This window comes from Impatiens glandulifera, chromosome 9 (genome assembly GCF_907164915.1).
Source record: "Impatiens glandulifera chromosome 9, dImpGla2.1, whole genome shotgun sequence".
Taxonomy (NCBI): Eukaryota; Viridiplantae; Streptophyta; class Magnoliopsida; order Ericales; family Balsaminaceae; genus Impatiens; species Impatiens glandulifera.
This window is the reverse complement of record NC_061870.1, coordinates 30,565,552-30,585,188: the sequence shown is the minus strand read 5'-3', so window position 1 is coordinate 30,585,188 and position 19,637 is coordinate 30,565,552. Positions and strand designations below refer to the sequence as shown.

The 19,637-nt window shown below is 33.4% G+C and overlaps 3 protein-coding genes across 3 annotated transcripts; all 3 read right to left on the bottom strand.

Annotated features, from left to right (window-relative positions):
• Positions 1-2,977: 2,977 nt before the first annotated feature.
• On the bottom strand, positions 2,978-4,468 carry LOC124914306 (UDP-glycosyltransferase 91A1-like). Its single transcript, XM_047454821.1, has one exon. It carries the CDS (start codon positions 4,437-4,439, stop codon positions 3,000-3,002), a length of 1,440 nt encoding a protein of 479 aa, XP_047310777.1. The 5' UTR covers positions 4,440-4,468; the 3' UTR covers positions 2,978-2,999.
• Positions 4,469-13,491: 9,023 nt separating this feature from the next.
• On the bottom strand, positions 13,492-15,348 carry LOC124913648 (pentatricopeptide repeat-containing protein At1g66345, mitochondrial-like). The gene has a single exon (XM_047454054.1). It carries the CDS (start codon positions 15,229-15,231, stop codon positions 13,624-13,626), a length of 1,608 nt encoding a protein of 535 aa, XP_047310010.1. The 5' UTR covers positions 15,232-15,348; the 3' UTR covers positions 13,492-13,623.
• Positions 15,349-15,410: 62 nt separating this feature from the next.
• LOC124913647 (receptor-like protein kinase FERONIA) lies at positions 15,411-19,447 on the bottom strand. The gene is made up of 2 exons (XM_047454053.1): positions 16,195-19,447; positions 15,411-16,085 (listed from the first exon to the last, which is right to left on the bottom strand). Exons 1-2 carry the CDS (start codon positions 19,262-19,264, stop codon positions 15,520-15,522), a joined length of 3,636 nt encoding a protein of 1,211 aa, XP_047310009.1. The 5' UTR covers positions 19,265-19,447; the 3' UTR covers positions 15,411-15,519.
• Between the last annotated feature and the right edge of the window lie 190 nt (positions 19,448-19,637).

Here is a 19,637-nt window from a genome sequence, read left to right as displayed (position 1 = left end):
TAAGTTTAGGATTAGCATGACCAAGAGTTATTTATGTTTTATTATCTGAATGTCTACCATATAAACATGTTATTATTAAGTGTTTATATTGATAAAACAAAATTCTAAAGAGATAAAGTGTGAGGCAAAAAATATATATTTCTTTTTTGTAGTAAAATCTAGTGGTAGCTGAAATTGATGTAATTTATTTGTGTGAACCACTATAAATTTGTGTCTTTTTGTGTTATTCTTTGCTTGCGTTTTTACCGATCGTTCATCAGATTTGGAGATCCAAATCCTAACTATTAATTCAATATTTTCTATTTAGCCAATCTTCTAATATAAAACATAGATTTCAACTTATAATGTTGTTACATTATGGGATATAACTTTTTTTTTATAGGTTGGATCAGATTTAAAAAATATATAGTAAGACCTAACTTAAACATTTTTTTTAATAAAATTAAATTTAAAAACTATTTAATCATGACTTTTCTACACTATCTAGTGGGTTATTAATTAATCATTTCCTTCCGGATATTGTGACATGCCTACAATCTCTCTTTGCTAATAGCAATACTTTTTTGTGTCAGATAAGTTACCGGCTAATACATGGATTTTTCTTCAGACAACTCTTTCTTTTTAAATTCTCAAACATAAACTTTTGTTTAGTAAAGATTAAAAAAGACGGGTTGGATTTGAGTTTTTAAATAACCCAACAAAATTAAATATTATTTCTTTTTTTTTTCTTATTTATTAAATTATTTAATTTATTAATTAAAATATCTTTTATTCTAAATTATTATTATTTATTCTATTTATATATATATATATATATATATATATATATATATATATATATATATATATATATATATATATACCTTTTCAATTTTTTTATAAAAAAAATATTATTATTTCTTCAAAATTATTACTAATAATAATTATCTTCCCACCTCTTATTATTTAAATAACCTGAGTTGACAGGTTTGGTTATTTAAAAATGTTTGATGAGGGTTATTTTAAGGGATTTTTTTTTAATAAAAAGATCAAAGGAAGGGTGGGTGAAGTGGTATTTAATTATTATTAAATAAAAATGAATAATAATAACAAAGTTCTTTGATTTTGTTTTTTTAAATCTCTATAATTAAATATCATTTCATCTGTACCTTAGGAAATAGAGAACCTCAACTACTTTATTTGAGTTAATTAGTATCACTATTTTCAGACTCTCTATACTTATAAAGAATGCACCTACAAAATACAACATTTCAAAGAAAGTCGCATCTAAATAAACTTTGTTCTACCACAAAGATCAACAATTGTTTGTATAGAGGTACCTGCACAACAATGTCACTACTTCACAAAGACAGACAAAAAAAAAAAATACAAAATTGTAATTATACAATAACTCCATACATGTCTCCTTTTTAGCCTCTCCGACTTTGCAAGCAGCAATTGATACAGCTAAAATTGCATTTGCACCAAGATCACCCTGTCAAATGGGAGCAATTGGAAGATCAGGGCTAATAAAAAAAGATGAAACACCTGCACTATTGTTAACAAAGGGTCGGTTCATATAAAGAACAAGTAATCATATTTGTACTCACAATAGAGCTTTATTTATGTCATGGAATCAAAGAATGTGCTTGTGAACCTAAATAAGTTTGCAATTCAAACTTTCAATGCTCTTAAAAATATTTCTTCATGGAGAATTATTGAAAGTATTCTTGATTAAAATGGAAAAGGAAACCTTTACATGATACTTTCAATGAAAAAAAACAGTATTCTTATAAAACTAGGTTTATAATTCCGGGAAAGACAATTAAAATCAGAAAAGAATATGTACAGTTTCTTGCAGATCTGGTTAACCCGAATTTGAAAAAAAAAAGCAAAAACACGACAGATAATTTCTACTAGAGAAATCGCAGATGTCCAACAAGTCTCTACACACTTCAAGGGATCCAATGTTGCATTAACATCATCCCAAAGACCACAAAGAATCTTCGACATCACCCCCATCAAAGGCCATTTTTGCGAAAAGATTGTAGCGGAGAAGATTCGTGTTAGAGTTTGAAAAATCGATGAGAGTGAAAGTAAATAGTGGGAGTGCAACGGGAAATTTATTTATTTATTTACACTATTACTACAGTGAAGTTAACTTCATTTTTATTAAAAATGTAAATAAAAATGAAGCAAACGCACATGAGTGAAGGTAGTTTCACTTCTATTTACAATGTAAAAAGAAGAGAAGCAAGCACACATGAGTAAAACTTGCTTCACTACACTTCTATTTACGATGTAAAAGAAAGTGAAGCAAGCACACTTGAGTGAAACTTGATTCACTACACTTCCATTTACAATGTAAAAAAAAATGAATCAAGCGCACATGAGTGAAGTTTGGTTCACTACAATTCCTTTTACATTTGTAAAAATTATATAAAATTAGCTCTATTATTTAGATGTGTTTTACTAATAAATGCAATTTATGTAAAAAAATGAAATATATATATATATATATATTATATTAAATTTATTGATATATGTTTTAATTATATTGTGATAATATTATTATTAAAATTTATTATTTTTATTTGATATTGGTGAACTATTTTGTATTTTTCTTTTTTTTTTAAATGTTTTTCTTTCAGTTTGTAATGTTTTTGTTCGTTTAACTTAAACGACTCTCATTTATAAAATTTTACATATACTTTTTAAAAAAAAAATTGAATAAGCTGAGATTAAGCTGAATCAAACAAGCCATATATGCATTATATATTTATGGAAATAGTAGCTGAATAGGAAACAAAACAAAACTGAAACAAAAAGAAAGAAAAACAAAAAACTTATCCCATCTCTTCGAAATCATCAACAAATATTTTTTTTTCCAAATAATCAGTTATTACATTAACTCAAATCCACACGCCCAAAGCTTAAAAGAGCATACATAAATGTTTACTTATTAAAACTAAGCATCATGGCATGCATGATTTATTGAGTTGATAAGGAATGACATGTACTTAATTAGTACGAGTTGACTGGCCACGGTGATCTTGGAAGTAAGAAAGAAGAGTATCGACATACTTGTCTTGTCTCTCCTTATCGCAAAACAGAGGCTTCATTTCCTTCATCTTGTCCCTGTATATCCTCCCTTGTTCTTCCACCATAACCAGCCTCAGCGACTCGGCCACTGACTCACTCGTGAATGACCCGTCTTTCTCGTCTCTCGGAATCGGGTAACCCATCTTCTTCTCTTCCAGGACCCTGGCATTAATACCTTGGTCGGCCAAGAAAGTCAGCAAAATCAATGGCTTCTCCAAGTACACCGCCTCCACCACTGAGCTCCACCCGGAGTGAGTCAAAAACCCACCCACAGACTCGTGACCCAGTATCTTCATCTGAGGCGCCCAACTCCTACATACCCACCCTCGTCCCTTTGTCCTCTCTTCAAACCCGTTGGGTAACTCCAGCACCTCAGGATCGAACTCCCCTCGCCTAGTTTTCAGAACCCAGAAAAACGACAACCCAGATTTCTCCAACCCGATTGCTAAACCGGTCAGCTCTTCCTGAGTCGGCTTCGCCTCACTCCCGAATGCTACGTACACCACCGAATCTTTCTCTTGATTGTCGAGCCACATCTTAATCTCCCTCCATTCCTCGTTCTCATTATCATCGGACACGTCAGATTCTAACGGCGCCAGCTGACCTACAGGGAAAACTGCCTTTTTGTTAATCTCTTCCAACACCCGTATCCATTCTGGTTCGAACTCGGAGCAGCTCCTCACGGCTATCACGTCGCAGTTTACTGTACTACCCGCGAACCGTAGAATATCCGACAACCCTCCATCGTTGTCGGATAAACTGTCTTGAATCCTCAATATTTCGTATATCCGAAACGAAACCGTGGATCCCGGCGGAGACCACGAAGCAGGGACGGTGAAGTCCTCCAGCTTGTTCCTTCCATTATCCCCGCCGTTAAACAGAGCCTCCGCGGGCCCCACCGCAAAGCCGACGCAGGCGGCGATCATGATACTGAAGAAGGCGCTCCGAATGCCTAGTCTAGAGGCCAAGGGACCCATCCAGTAAGCGGCGAAGTCGTACATGACCCAGTCAGGATTGGAGGCTTGGAGAAACAGAGCCATGGGGTCCTGCATCCCATCTAAGGCTTTCTTGAGCAATTGGACTTTATCGTAGGGTAAATCGGTGGTGGCCTGGGCAGATTCCGGCAGGCCGTTGACTGGGGGGAGAGCGATTTTCACGTAGACTAGGTGAGAGGAAAGATGGGGAGGAATTCTGGGGAGACGATCTATGTTTCTTGGAGTGGAGACGAAAGAGACTGTATGACCCTTTTGAGCGATGAGCTTGGCCAGATTCAAGTATGGAATCATGTGACCGAAGGCTAGCCATGGGAACATAACAATATGAAGCTTGCTGTTAATCTTTTCCGCCATTGAAGACATGATCGATCAGAATAAGAATCTAAACTAGATCGAGTTTCAGATCCTAATTTTCTCCCTTACTCTCCCTTAGCGTACAAATTCTATAAATGTGTTAAAAGTCAGTTCTCTCTTTATTTGTACCAAAATAAAATATACTTATCAAAAGCATCCCACCAAATCATTAGTTTATTTGACAAACCCAATCAATTATAAGGACTATTTAATTTATTTTAATTGCTAGCTATGTATAGTTTAGTGTAAGAGTTTGAAATTTTGTTTTAACATACTATACAATTTATTTTAATGGTTAACTTATTCGTTTGCTTATTCGCATTTAACTTACTTTAATTTGGTACAACTAGCTTATTATTTTTATTTTTTATATTTATAATAATATTTAATATTTAATAATTAATATTATATATTATTAATTTATGTCTGGTTGATTATTTAAATAACTCAATCCAAAAATCATGTTTTCACCTGCTGCTGCATTTTTTTTTATATTCATATATATATATATATTAAAAATGAAAAAAATCGTTTAAGCTTAATGAGAAATTAAAATTATATACATATTATAATTTGTTTTTAAATTAGATTTTTTTCCTTATTGTATAATTTCAAAATATTTTATTGTTTATTATTTTAAATAAAATTATTAAGTATATATATATATATTAATAAAAATAAAATAATTTAATGATTTCGTGTTGCCTAACTCTGACATGTTCCCTTATGTTAATTGAATGAATATATATATATATATATATATATATATTTCTCTAGCTCCACTCTTCAACTTCAGTTTTATGAAAAAAAACTATATAAGATATAAATTGTTTTTGAGATATTAAATTATTTTAAAATAATTTTAAAATAAATGATAAATGTGACAATTAAATGAATAATATTTAAAAAATAATTTCAAATAAGCTCAGATCTGTACCTTCCATTAGTTCATCATTCTAGTAAAGATTTACCTTCCATTTTATTTTCTATTTTTTTACTGTTTCTCCGATTACACAATTAATGAAATTGTTATGACTTATCAAAATATACAAGTGTTTTAGGATAAGCTAAATTGCTTGACATCACAAAAACAATTATTGCCCTCTATATGTTTATTCTATTGAACAAGACACTGTATAACAATCATTTACTAACTTATTGCAATAAACTATAAATATTATGCTATATGAATATGTATGTGACCCATCCACATTTGAAAAGCATTTAAAACTAACGTCACTATAAATTATATGGGAAATAATAGACATGTTATTCAAGTTTTCTCACAATTGTTTGTCAATGAACAAGCCAACAGAAATTGACTTAGTTTTTGTATAAAAAAATATATAAAATATGATAAAATTTAAATAGATGTTTTAACTTACTTGTTAGGATAGAAGACAACAATGGAAGGGGTTGAATAATGTTGTTCTATTTTTCACTTAAATGCGATTTTAATCCGGTTAGGGATTATAAATATATTTCTATTCTTGGACAAATCGTAGCAAACTTTTGAACGGTTTCAAGTGCGGAAAATGCTTGCATAATTTGAAGCGGCATATATAAGAATGAATGAAGCAATGAAAATACAACACAATATTTTATAGATGTTCGGAGATAAAACTCCTATGTCGCCCATTTTTCTGTTTTCAGAAAGATTCCACTAGAAGACTTTGATTTATATATAGACGCTACACAAACCCACTCAGATCACATATCTTAACATTTGTCTGTCTGAACTTCTAGCTCTCACACTATCTTGTTAAACATACCACTATTTGTTTAACTCACACAAGTAAATTGACTATCAAATGATACAAATAATTATCGCTCAACGTATATCGTAACGTAATGACTTTCAAAGAACTGCCGGAGAGCTTTAGAGAGAGTGCGAAAACCGAGAGCGGAAAGCCGAGAGCTTCACTGTAGTTCTCTTATGTCTTTTTATATTTGAGACATGACAACGGTCAAATCCATTTTATCGATACGTGACAACAGTATGTTTGTCGTATGCTTGTTGTACGGGATTTTAGTGCGCAGACGAATGAAATATTCGTTTATTGTTTGAATGTCAGAGCAGAGAACTGGTTGTACTTTTTTTGTATTGTAGTTTATGAGTGCTCAGCTACTTGACTTAGCTGATAAGAATTAGTTGATGTGGAACTCAGCTGATAGCGAGTTCTACTGATGAACTACTCTGCTGTTTGATCAACTTTGCTGCTGGCAAACTCGCTGTCAGCGAACTTTGTTGTTTGATCAACTATGCTGCCAACGAACTCTGTTGTTTGAGCAATTCTACTAATGGAGTAGCTCAACTGATAGCGAGTCTGCTAATGACAACTCTGTTGTTAGCAAGTCTTTAGTTGTTTAAGCAACTCTACTGCCAGCGAATGTTCAGTTGATGACAACTCTGCTATTTGATCAACTTTACTGTCAACGAATGTTTAGCTGATGACAACTCTGTTGTTTGATCAACTCTGCTGTCAGCGAATGTTTAGCCGATGACAACTCTACTGGCAGCGAATGTTCAGCTGATGACAACTCTGTTGTTTGATCAACTTTGCTGCCAACGAACTCTACTAATGGAGCAATTCAACTGATAGCGAGTCTTCAAATTTTACCTGCGCATTAACACATTGTTGAACTTAGTATTATTCATTCATCAAAACTATTTATCAAAACCATGTGGGTTCATTTTAATTATCTTAAGTTTATTTTAATCAATTAAAACGTTTTTCATAATTCAACTTAATTTAACGATTTCCCATTTAACTTAATTTAACAATTTCCTCATATTTTCTCTTTTAACTTAATTTAACATTAATACTATAAAATTTTATGGTTCATCTAAATGTTTTATTATCACCATTAATTTACAATCAATCATGATAACTTTTATGTTTCATTTTTTAACATACCATTAATGCTGAGTTATTAAGTCTACATTTATAATAAACTTTAAAATAGTTAATTAAAGTTTATTGGGTTTGTATTTTAGTTTGAGCTTGAGTTTAACTAAGAGTTATTTAAGTTTTATTACCCAAATGTTTACCCTATAAATATGTTATTATTAAGAGTTTATATTGATAAGAAAAAAATTCTAGAGAGATAAAATGTGAGACAAAAACTCTGTATTTCTTCTTTTATAGTGAAATCTGGTGTCGGCTGAAGTGGACGTAACTCATTAAGTGAACAACTAAAATTTGTGTCTTCCTGTGTTTTTCTTTTCTTGCGTTTTTACAGATCGTTTCAAGCAGGTCAAATTTGAGGATCCAAATCCTAACAACTGGTATCAAAGCAGCTAGACTAGATCGAAGCATTGGAAACGATGACAAACGAGAACAATATATGACACGGGATTGGAAGATTTGATGGAACAGATTATGCATTCTGGAGGACACAGATTGAAGATTATCTCTATGGAAAGAAACTTCATGTTTCTTTGAGTGAGAAATCAAAGAAGATGGATAAAGCTGAATGAAAACTCCTTGATAGAAAGGTTTTGGGAGTTATCCGATTGACGCAAGCCAAAATTGTTGCTCACAACGTAGCAAAGGAGAAGACCATCACGAATCTGATGAAAGATCTCTTTTTGATATGTATAAGAAACTATCCGCTAACAACAAAATACATTTAATGAAAATACTTTTCGATTTAAGAATGATTGATGGTACTTCTGTCAATACTCATTTGAACCACTAGTAGAAAAATAATTTTTAAGGAGGGCATAAACCCTCAGAGAAATCCAAAATGCCTTTGGTGATTGTTTTCGTCGAGGGCAATAAATTTTTTAGGACGGTGTTGGTGATAGCGTTGTCGGTGAAGAAAAAATAAGTTTCACCGAGAGCAGTTGTGGCTCTCGGATATAATTATATATTTTTTTACCGAGAGTAGAGCCAATGCTCTCGAAGATAATAAACTTTTCTAAAAAATATTAATATTCTGACATATCCATTTGGGTTTCACTCTCCTTCCCTCAAATCATTCTTCCGCCAATTTCTTCTCGTTCATCATTGCCCGTCCGTTCGATTCCTAATCTTCCTCAGATCATTTGGAGCTTCATAATCTTTTAAATCTCCAATCTAATCAAAATCATAAAAACCTAAAATCAATCAATGTCTGCAATACCAACATTATTATTAAAATTTCATTTCAATTAGTGAAAAATCATGCCATAAATCAACAACATCTTCTTAACACTTCACAAATAGTTTTGAAGATATGAAAAATCTATTTCAAGTCATCATGATCAACATCACACAGAATTTTCATATGCAAAATGAAGATCAAATTAGGTTACTATACCTTAAACATTCATACTAATTAATAATAGTCGATTACTAACCAGTATATATGATCTTCAATGTCTTCACAACCTCATTCTCCCTTGCAGTACGTATCTTGCAACATCCATCTGGATTCTTCTAATTCTTCAAATCAGGATCAGCCAAATCGAAGAGCAGACGGAGAAATAGTTTGGAATCTACGCGGTTTTAATTCTCGTTGCCGTAGAGCTAAACGAACATCCGATTTAGCTTGGGATCTACGCGGTAATTAATTGTTTTGATGAAGAGCTTGTGATTTAACTTGGGAGAATGAAGAGATAAAGGGAAAATAGAGAGGAAGAAATGAATAGAAAAAGCTAGAGAGAGAATAAGAGAAGAATAAATGAAAAGTTTGGGCGGCCTTTAGGGCAAAATATAACTTTTATATCGAGAGCAAGCATCTGCTCTCGGTTATAATTATTTTTCTACAGAGAGCACCTCATGGCCCTCAGTGATATTAATATCAACGAAAACATTATTTCGCTCTCAGCGATAATTCTCGATAAATGTGCATTTTTTTACCAGTGAACGAATTTAATACAATTATGAATCAACCGTTATCCGTTGAGATTAATTTTAGGGATGAAGTTAGTGCACTAATTCTGTTAGAATCTCTATTAAATATCTGAGAACTTATGAGGACATCAATTAATAACTCTGTTGGAAATTCTAAATTTAAATTTATTAAAGTTAGAGATCGTATTCTTGTTGAAGAGGTTCGTAAAATTGATTCCGGTAAAATGTTCAAAAGTTTTGCTCTAAATGTTGAAAATAGGGACATATATAATGGTAAAAAATTCAACCGAGGTAAGAGCAGATCTATGTCGAGGAATAGGGGGAGTCAATCCAAGTCTATACGAACATTTGATTATTAGAATTGTGGTAAGCATGATCACTTGAAGAGGAACTGCAAAGTACCAAAGAAAAAATGTGATGATAAAAATGATGGAGCCAACACAGTTACATAAATTGTCATTGATGTGTTCTTTCTGTCTGTTGATAGCCCGATAGATTCATGAGTTTTAGACTCATGAGCGTCTTTCCACATCACTGCCCACAAATAAATACTGGAAACTATGAGAAAATTTATCTCGCAGATGGTTAACCACTGGATATTGTTGACATGAGGGCCATCAAATTGAAGATGACACACAGTTCTATTTGGAAGATTAATAAGGTGAGACACATTTCAAATTTAATGTGCAATCTAATTTCTGTTACACAACTTGATGAAGAAGGTCACAATTTCAGTTGTGGAAATTGTGCGTGTAAGGTGACTAAAGGAGCAAAATTTGTTGCTCGAGATCAAAAAATTGGAACGTTATACATGACTTCAACATGTAGAGAAACAATTGTTGCTGTAGTTGATGACTCAAAGAATAGTGAGCTATGACATTGCAGGTTGGGCCATATGAGTGAAAAAATGATGAAAATTCTTTTGAATAATTGTTAGATTCTAGAACTGAAGTCTGTTTAACATCAGTTATGTGAAAACTGCATTTTTAAAAAACATAAACGTGTGAGTTTCTTAAAAATTGGGAAGGAGCTCAAAAAAAGAAATGTTAGAGTTGGTACACACTGATGTGTGGGAACCTGCACCTGTTTCTTCTATTGGCAGATCACACTACTATGTAACGTTTATAGATGATTCGACGAGAAATGTATGAATATATTTTATGAAGAACAAAATTTGATGTATTTATAATTTTCAAAAAGTGGAAAGATTTGGTTGAAAATGAAACAAATCTGAAGGTTAAATGTTTGAAATTCGACAACAAAGGTGAGTACATCAATTCAGATTTCAGAGAATATTGTGATGTGAATGAGATCAGTATGGTGAAGACTGTTCCCTGAACACCTCAAGAGAATGGAGTAGCTGAACGAATGAATCGAACATTGAACGAGCGTACTATGTTAGAATCATCGGTCCTTACTCAAGAACACCGATCCTAGGTTAGAATCATCGGTCCTAGGTTAGAATTCTCGGTCGGATTTTTATCGATTTTTATAATTTGATAAGAGTTGGAATTCTACTTTAATATGTCTCATTCGTAAAGCTTTAGGAAATATTGATGTGAAGAATTTTAGGCTTGTCAGTCTCGTTTCGTCATTCTATAAGATTGTCGCAAAATGTTTGGCCAACAAATTGCAGAGAGTGTTAGAGACGGTCATATCTAGTAATCAGATGGTGTTCATAAAAGGTCATCAAATCTTTGATGGCGTATTAATAATTAATGAGTGTATTGACTCAGCTAATTTAAGAGGTGAAAAATATGTTTTTGTAAAGTTAGACATCGAAAAAGTTTATGATCGTGCAAAATAGATTGGTTATATTATATCTTGTCCTCCATAGTTAAGTTTTTGTCATTGTTAATGGAATTTGTTGAGAACTCTAAAGTAATTAGTTATACTTCTAAATTTTGTTAAAAATATGTCACATTTCTTAAATTAAAATAAATAATAATAGTCTTAATTTTGTCACCCAAATTTAAACTATATATATATATTTTGAAGTATTTTTTAAATTCAAATCACCATGTAAATGGCATTCAAATTAAGGGAAAAATATAAATTAAATATTTTTAAATCATAATTTTATTTTAAAAGTTAATTTATAATATATTTTATTCGGAATAATTACTAAAATATTTATTCAATAAATACATAATAGAATAAATAATAATAATTTTATTATATATTTTTATAATAATTTTATTTTTATTTTAAAATTCGTTAATAAGATTAATAATTCTAATATATATATATATATAATATTTTATTTTTAATAATATGAACTTATTCTAATAAATTTAAAAAAAATGTTTGTATATTATGAAAAAAATCGTTATTAATTTTAATAATATACTCTAAATAAAATCTTAGTTTGAAATTTTTGATTAACCCTTTTAATATATATATATATATTTATTTAAATATATATATATATATATTAAAATTATTAATCTTTTAAAAATATTTTAAAATAAAATTATTATCTCAAAATATTTGATTTAAATTATTATTATTATTTACTTAATTGTATATTTATTTATTAAATATTTTAACAATTATTTAAAATAAAATATATTATAAAAGAATTTTGTATAATTAAAAGTTAAAATAAAATCAATATTTAAAAATATATAATTTGAAATTATCATTCATTTTAAGAATTATAATAAAATATATATACAAATTAAAAATATTAATTTTATTAAATAATTCATAATTTTAAAATACTTTATTATATGATAAATATTAAATAATTAATAATTAAATATATATTAAAACAAAATTTTATAACCTAAATATATTTTAACCATTGTGATAGGATTATGACCTAGCATTTGCTAGGACCACACATATTTCGTTTCTTGGACACCTATTTTTTCCCTTAATTTGAAAGCCTAAAAAAAATACTTAAATATATAAGTCTATCCTCGTGTTAAGGGTAAAATGACAAAAATTAATACTCACTAGCATTTAGCCCGTCCATTTGCACGATTAATAATATAAATCTAGTATTTTATTTTTAACCCACAATCCGACCCAAGTATCCAAATTAACCACAGCTCTCGACCCGGCAATCCGGACACTTTAAAAATTAAGCATCATTATATATATATAGATTAGTTAGTTAAAAAGTTGAACTTATATTAATATTAAAACGTCTCGCGTTTATCAAATTTGGTGTTGAATTTAAATTATAAAGTCTTTGTAGCCTAGTTGGTTAAAGAGTTGTACTTGTTTTGTTAGATTGCAAGTTCGAAACATACCTCTAGTATTTTTAATTTTCTTTTTAACCGTTTTAAATTTAAAGGCGGGTCAACCCACAATCTGACCCAAGTATCCAAATTAACCACAGCTCTCGACCCGGCAATCCGGACACTTTAAAAATTAAGCATCATTATATATATATATAGATATGACAAGTTTGAAAATTTTAGACATAAATAAAATATTTTCATACACAAAATAAATTTAACATATTTAACCAAATTAGTAGGTAAATGGGAAATTGTTCATATCAACTAATATAAACATATCATTATTATTATATAATTTAAAAATATAACATAAATTCTAAAAAATTTACCAACAGTTTAACTTAAAGGTTTGTGTGAGAAATGAACTAAAGACTTAATTCTTTAGAGTATTTTTAATTTTCTTTTTAACCGTTTTAAATTTAAAGGCGGGTCAACCCACAATCTGACCCAAGTATCCAAATTAACCACAGCTCTCGACCCGGCAATCCGGACACTTTAAAAATTAAGCATCATTATATATATATATATATAGATATGACAAGTTTGAAAATTTTAGACATAAATAAAATATTTTCATACACAAAATAAATTTAACATATTTAACCAAATTAGTAGGTAAATGGGAAATTGTTCATATCAACTAATATAAACATATCATTATTATTATATAATTTAAAAATATAACATAAATTCTAAAAAATTTACCAACAGTTTAACTTAAAGGTTTGTGTGAGAAATGAACTAAAGACTTAATTCTTTAGAGTATTAGATCGACACTTTTGAATTGACATATAAAAAATTTAATTTTTTCCAAAAAAAAAAATTGACTGGGTTATTGTCACACAATAATTGATTTCTTAGAAAAGAAAAAATTATTGAGTTTCTGTAAATTTTGAAGATTGATTGTTCTAACATATTTTCTCTTCCAATCATTCAAATTGAAGTTAATTAGTTTTCCAAAAATTATAGAGTGAAAACATGACCATATATTTTCATTCCCCAGTAATTTTGAACAGATGTATAACAAGTTGTTACATAATTCATAATCAAGTCAAAAGGATCTAAAATTTGAAAATAATAATTTTATTGTGATTAATACCATTAAGAGTTAACATGTGTATGTATGTGTATTTTGCTATTTAATTGATGAGCTCCGCCACAAATTAGTGCCTTATATATGTTTGCCGATGGTTCAATCGACCGATCTCTCATCGCCTTGAGACATCGTTCGGCTTCGTCCACCTTCCCACTTCGACATAAACAACAAATCAAGGGCTCAAAAACCGATTCATTTGGATGGATTGATCTAAATTCCAACTCGTAGTACAGCTTCATAACCTCTTGAATATTCTCTTCTGTAGCATAACCAGCAATAAGATGAGAATAAGTGGTTTCATCGGGTTTAAATTCTGTCTCCATCAAATCTGTTAGCAGGCTATTTGCCAAACTCGTGCAGCCTGTTTCCGATAGCTTTCCGACAATGGAGTTGAAGGCGTCACGGCTTGGAACATTTCCCATTGCCAGAATTCTTTTATAAAACTTTAAGCCTTCTTCCACTCTTCCAGCCAGAGCACATCCTAAGATTAGACTATTAAAGGCTTCATCATATGGCTTTATACCCACATCTTCCATTTCTTGCATCAGCCTAATTGCACCATCAATTCTTCCTTCATTGCAATGAGCACCAATAAATACAGTACATAAAAATGGATTTGCTTCAAAACCTCTCTTCAGCATTTCATCAAACACCTCACGTGCAGCGTCCACGCCATGGATCTTAACTTTTGCAAAAACAACTAGAGAGTAAAATATGGTGTCGAGAATCATGTTCTTCTGCAACATTCTCTTCATCAGTATCAGACCCTCCTCATCCCTACCTTCTTCAATCATCCTGAATACCAAACTAGTGTTAACCACCACAGAAGGTGGGCACCTTTTCCCCTGAATCCTGTCAATGATATCGAGTTGTTCTTGCAGTTTTCCTTCCTTGCACAGAGCACTGATCATCGTCCTGACTGTTACTTCATTCGGGTATGCCCTCTTTTGGATCATATGCTCGTAAATCCTCCAAACCAGATCAGTACGATCAGACTTTTGAACCACATGAATCAACATATTGTAGCTAATGATGCTAAGGGTGAACCCATGCTCATCTAAATACAGACATGTATCAAAGGCAATGTCCATCATTCTCAACTTGGAATAACATTGAACAAGCAAATCAAAGACCAGTGGAGAAGAATCGGTGATCCTGTAACTATCAAGAAGTGCACTAACCACTTCCAGGTCATGGTCGTTTGAGTTCTTCAACAGGACAGATTCAAGCAGGGCTCGAGCATCCCTAATGAGCTTTGCTCTAACCAGAATAAGAATCGCAATGCAGTAGTTGGAGATATTGTGATTGAAATTCTTACTCATGGCGCACCAGTGGAAGAACCCTAAAGCGCGCTTGGCATCGACGGGTTGTTTGAATTGGAGCAGCACTTGTCGGACTACCGAATTGCTCATCTCGAAATGAACGAGCTTGCGACTGAGAACGTCCCAGCTTTCGCCTTTTCTCATAGAGTCCATGGCTACGGAGACAGTTTCTTCACACTGGATTTGTTCTGGGAGGACGGCGTATCGGTGAAAGGAGAGAGCGATATGCGGTAGGAAGATGTATGATTGGCCAGTTGAGGATGAACAAATTCGAAGCCATGTCCTGATCATTGAATTTAGGAGCCGAGGAAATGATAGAAACTTCTCTGACCTAAACAAGCTCCCAAGAAAGATCCGGTTCAGCTGTATATGTATGCATACCACAAACCCAGTTTTTTTTTCCTTTCTAAAATCTACTCTACTATAAATATAATTTGTAGAAATGTTTGTCATTCCAATGATCATGCTAACTTCCTAAAAACAAAGACTAAATGTGATCAATACTGTCTGTTCGTTGCTTAAACAGTGATTCAAATGTACAAACAAAATGGAAATTTGCCAACAACAATTATTGAATTTTCATTCCTGGCTAAGAAGATAAAGCTTTGCAATTTTGCTGGCAACAGTTGCCATTAGAGGGCGATTGTCAGGATTTGGATCTGCACAGTCCAAGGCAAGCAAAATGAGCTGCGACCCGTAGTCGTAAATGTTACTGTTAAGCAGCTCGATGTCAATGACATCTATTATCCTCTTCTTCTCCATCTTCAAACCGGAGGCCTGTACCCATCTAGGGAGGTCCACACCCTCATTATCTTTTACAAGGCTTTGGAAGGGTGGTTTACCAGTCAATAACTCAAGCAGCAGTATGCCATAGCTATACACATCTGCCTTCTGGGAGTATTTAAGTTTCTCTGGGGCAGTATAACCAGATGCGTAGGTGTTAAGCTCGACAACTAATGTCCAGGTGCAGACATCAGAAATAAGGGGCTCAAGTGATTTTGTTAGGAGGATGTTCAACGACCTTATATTACCATGGCAAGTGGTTGGGCCCTGTTCATGGATGTATGCAATTCCTTGTGCCACTCCTCGGGCTATGCCTATTCTTGTTTTCCAATTCAGCGTGACCTTACCACTACCATGCTTTCCTGTGAACATTGGCATTTAGTCCATGGAAGAAAAAGTATAAAAGCTAATGAAAATGATACTATGGAAGAAACTTGATTATAAAAAGGAAATTTGAGATTAAATGCTCACCGTGTAAATGCATGAATAGGCTTCCAGTTGAAAAGTAATCATAGACTAGAAGCTGCTCACCCTTGCTATAGTAATAAGCCTTTAGCTTCACCAGATTCTCATGATCCATCAAACCGATTGCCTCCAAATTCTGCCCAAAATCTTCCTTCGACAGTACTACATCCTTTAATCGCTTCACTGTGACCACCAGCCCCATCTCCAGAACAGCCTTGTATGATGTCCCAAATGTTCCCTTACCCAAAACCTCTGAAGAAGCCCTCAACAAATCCTCCAAATCAAAAATATCTTTTGGGTTTGGCATCCTCACAAAAATCAAGCTATTCCTCGTGGTATAATGTCTAGATGAAGGATTGTTGTGCATACTCATCGAATCACTGGTAACTGAAGAAACGAGTTCGTCAATTTCGGACTTCGTTTTTTCTCCTGCTGGCTTTGCCGAAAACCTTGAACCCCAGAGTGCAAATGTCTGGAACATTTTGCCAATTCTGGACTTTTTCTTTGGTAATTTCAATGTGCTTGAAGGGGAGCTGAAGCTATCTTGTGAAGGAGAACTAGTTAATTCTGTTTCATCGTTTGTCATAGTTGAATTCGTGTCTTGATACACCATTTGCATTGCCCCATCATTCACCATTTGACTCCTTGGCACTGCCCCATCACTGTCTGCCAACACAATAGTAGAGTCTGTACCTTTATTCACCACTTGCTTCATTGACACCAATGCACGTTCAAGTTCTTCCACCACACCTGCCATTGAAGGACGTTCAGTTGGATCATTCTTTAAGCAAAGGTTTGCGAGTTGTGTAAATATCTTCAAGCAGGTTGCTGGTATTTGTCCCTTCAATATGGGTTCGATGATTTCATCAACCATTCCTTCATTGAAACAGTATTGAGACCATAAAGCCAAACTGCGTTCTGGCCCCTCAGCATTTGTGTCTATTGCAGGTCTCCCACACAAGACTTCCCATAAGACTACACCAAATGCATACACATCAGATTTCTTGGTTAGCCGGCGTGTTAAGAAATACTCAGGGTCTAGATAACCAAAAGTTCCTTTGACAGACGTACTAATGTGTGTGAGAGAATGGCTAGTCGGAACCATTTTGGACAAACCAAAATCTGCAATCTTTGCTACCAAATTCTGGTCTAATAATATATTAGTGCTCTTAACATCGCGATGAATAATGCCCCATTCATTACAATTATGAAGGTACTCTAGACCTCGAGCAGCATCAATGCATATTTTGAGCCTCTGCTCCCATGACAAAGGGGATGCACTAGCAATGCCTTGTTGACTGTTCTTATAGAGATGATCAGCAAGTGTTCCACATTCCATATACTCGTATACTAGGATCATTTCTGATCCTTCATTACAATATCCAATCAGAGTAACAAGATTGTTGTTTCTAAGCTCAGATAGCATCTCAATCTCAGTCCAAAACTCTGTAGCCCCTTGCTTAGAACTGGAATGCAATCGTTTCATGGCAACTATATTTGTCCCACTGTCAATAGACGCTTTATAAACCTTTCCAAACCCTCCTTTTCCAATCACCAAATCACTATCAAAATTCTTTGTTGCAAACTGGACTTCAGCTAATGAAAAACTTCGACGAGGTCCCTCATATTGCCTCGGAAAGATCATTTGTTTGTGACAGTCTTCTCTCCGCAATTTGTAAGAAACTACACTCAAAGTTGTTAATATTAAGATAATAATTGTTGCAATAATATTACCACCGGCTGATATGTACAAGGACTTGCGTACTTTAGAAGGTTTATCAGTTGGAACAAGGGATGAAGAAACCAATGGATTAGTCGATGCTAGGTTATTATCAGGGTTGCTTAGCTTGAAAATCTCCAGGCCTTTCAAAATAGCATCTGGTGCTTCAAGATTCGACTCAACATCATGATTGGAACCAATAGGACATAGAGATACGAGGATGTTGCGTTTACCATCCATTCTATCTCCTTCGACCACATAAATGTAGTCCTTGTATGTTGCAACCCCGATTTCTCCAGTCCATTTGATTATGTCTCCATGAGGTTCAACCATATGGTTATCAACATAGATGCTGAACAACCTCTGTCCACGCTCTTTTATCTCGTAATCAAGCTCACAGAAATGGAACCTAATTATGTATCGAAATCCTTGATCAACAGGTACCTTCCACGTAAAATTAATGAATTCTTCGGCATTCTTGTTTGGATCCACAAACCATGATGTTTGATAAACATTTTGAGGTGCCACGAAGTTATGCATCTTTCCATATTTTATTTGCATTGTTGTTGTAAGAGGTAAAACTCCTGAATGAAGGAAGAATTTAGTATCCTCAAACCACTCACGGGACATACCTGTATCCTCTGAAGATGAAATGAAGCTTCCACCAATATTCAAACGATGTACTGTCTCCAGTGCAGTGCTCCCCCAAAGGGATGTGAAGTCTAGTTTTTGGTCCCACTCAATATTTTCCTTCATAGAATAGTACAGTCCATTCGGCATGGAAACTACCTCAATTCCATTGACAAATGCATACACTTTATCAGAAGGTGTAGTTCTTGAAGGAGAGAATGTTATGATCAACGGTTGATTCGCTTCAACATTGAGACAAAACTCTTTAGAGACAGTTGTTATGCCCAAGGCATCAGCAGTTAGTGAAACGCTAAAGTTGTGGAGTAGAGTATAACGATTTGCTTTTACTGTAAAGAAAGCATTGGACCTGTGAAAAGCACGATATGAAGACGGATTGAAATGGAGGCGGACAAACTTTGGGCCTGGGCTGATTGGGAAGACATAAGTAAACTGAGTTTGTGAAATTCTGGCATGGGTATAGGGGATAGTAGCATGAGAAGGAGATGATTGTTCAACTGGTGCTGAGCTTATGGATTTACTATTTGGTTCTCCTGAAACAAAGTACGTGGAGCCACTGTCTCCAATCCACTTTCTTCCATTAGGAGCCGTTTTTTTGCCGGAGAAACCACAGTTGATTGCAATGTTGTCTGGCGGGTGAAACGGAAGAAGTGATGCACCCACCAAGGAGATGTAGAAGAAGAATATTGGGGTTTGAAGAAGATTCATTCTTTTGGATTGAAGAGTTGGGAGTAAGAAGCTCGAGCAAGGATAAATCACCGGAGGAGGAGGAGAAGAGAGAGATGTGCCCCCTTTGAAATCAACATCTGACAGTAGACAAGGCTAAAAAACTGCCTTAACTCGGAAATATTCGCTGACTCTTGACTAACGCGTTGTGAGTTTACGCAACAACCAAGAAATTCATAATTGAGTTCTGAAGACTGAAGTCAACGATGAGTATTAATTCTGTACAATTCATAACTTTGAGAAATAGAAGCATAACTGTAACTGAAAATGATTAACGGATACTATAGAGCCACGTGGACCGCTAGAGAGATTCCGCTAGAGAGATTGGATGAAACTGTTTTAGTTTTAGTTATTT

Excerpts from the sequence above, each read along its gene's own strand:
- LOC124913648 (XM_047454054.1), bottom strand. The coding sequence starts at position 15,231 with ATGATCAGGACATGGCTTCGAATTTGTTCATCCTCAACTGGCCAATCA.
- LOC124913647 (XM_047454053.1), bottom strand. The coding sequence starts at position 19,264 with ATGAATCTTCTTCAAACCCCAATATTCTTCTTCTACATCTCCTTGGTG. Across the intron at positions 16,086-16,194 it reads CCTATTCATGCATTTACACG|GAAAGCATGGTAGTGGTAAG; the intron begins GTGAGCATTTAA and ends CAATGTTCACAG.
- LOC124914306 (XM_047454821.1), bottom strand. The coding sequence starts at position 4,439 with ATGTCTTCAATGGCGGAAAAGATTAACAGCAAGCTTCATATTGTTATG.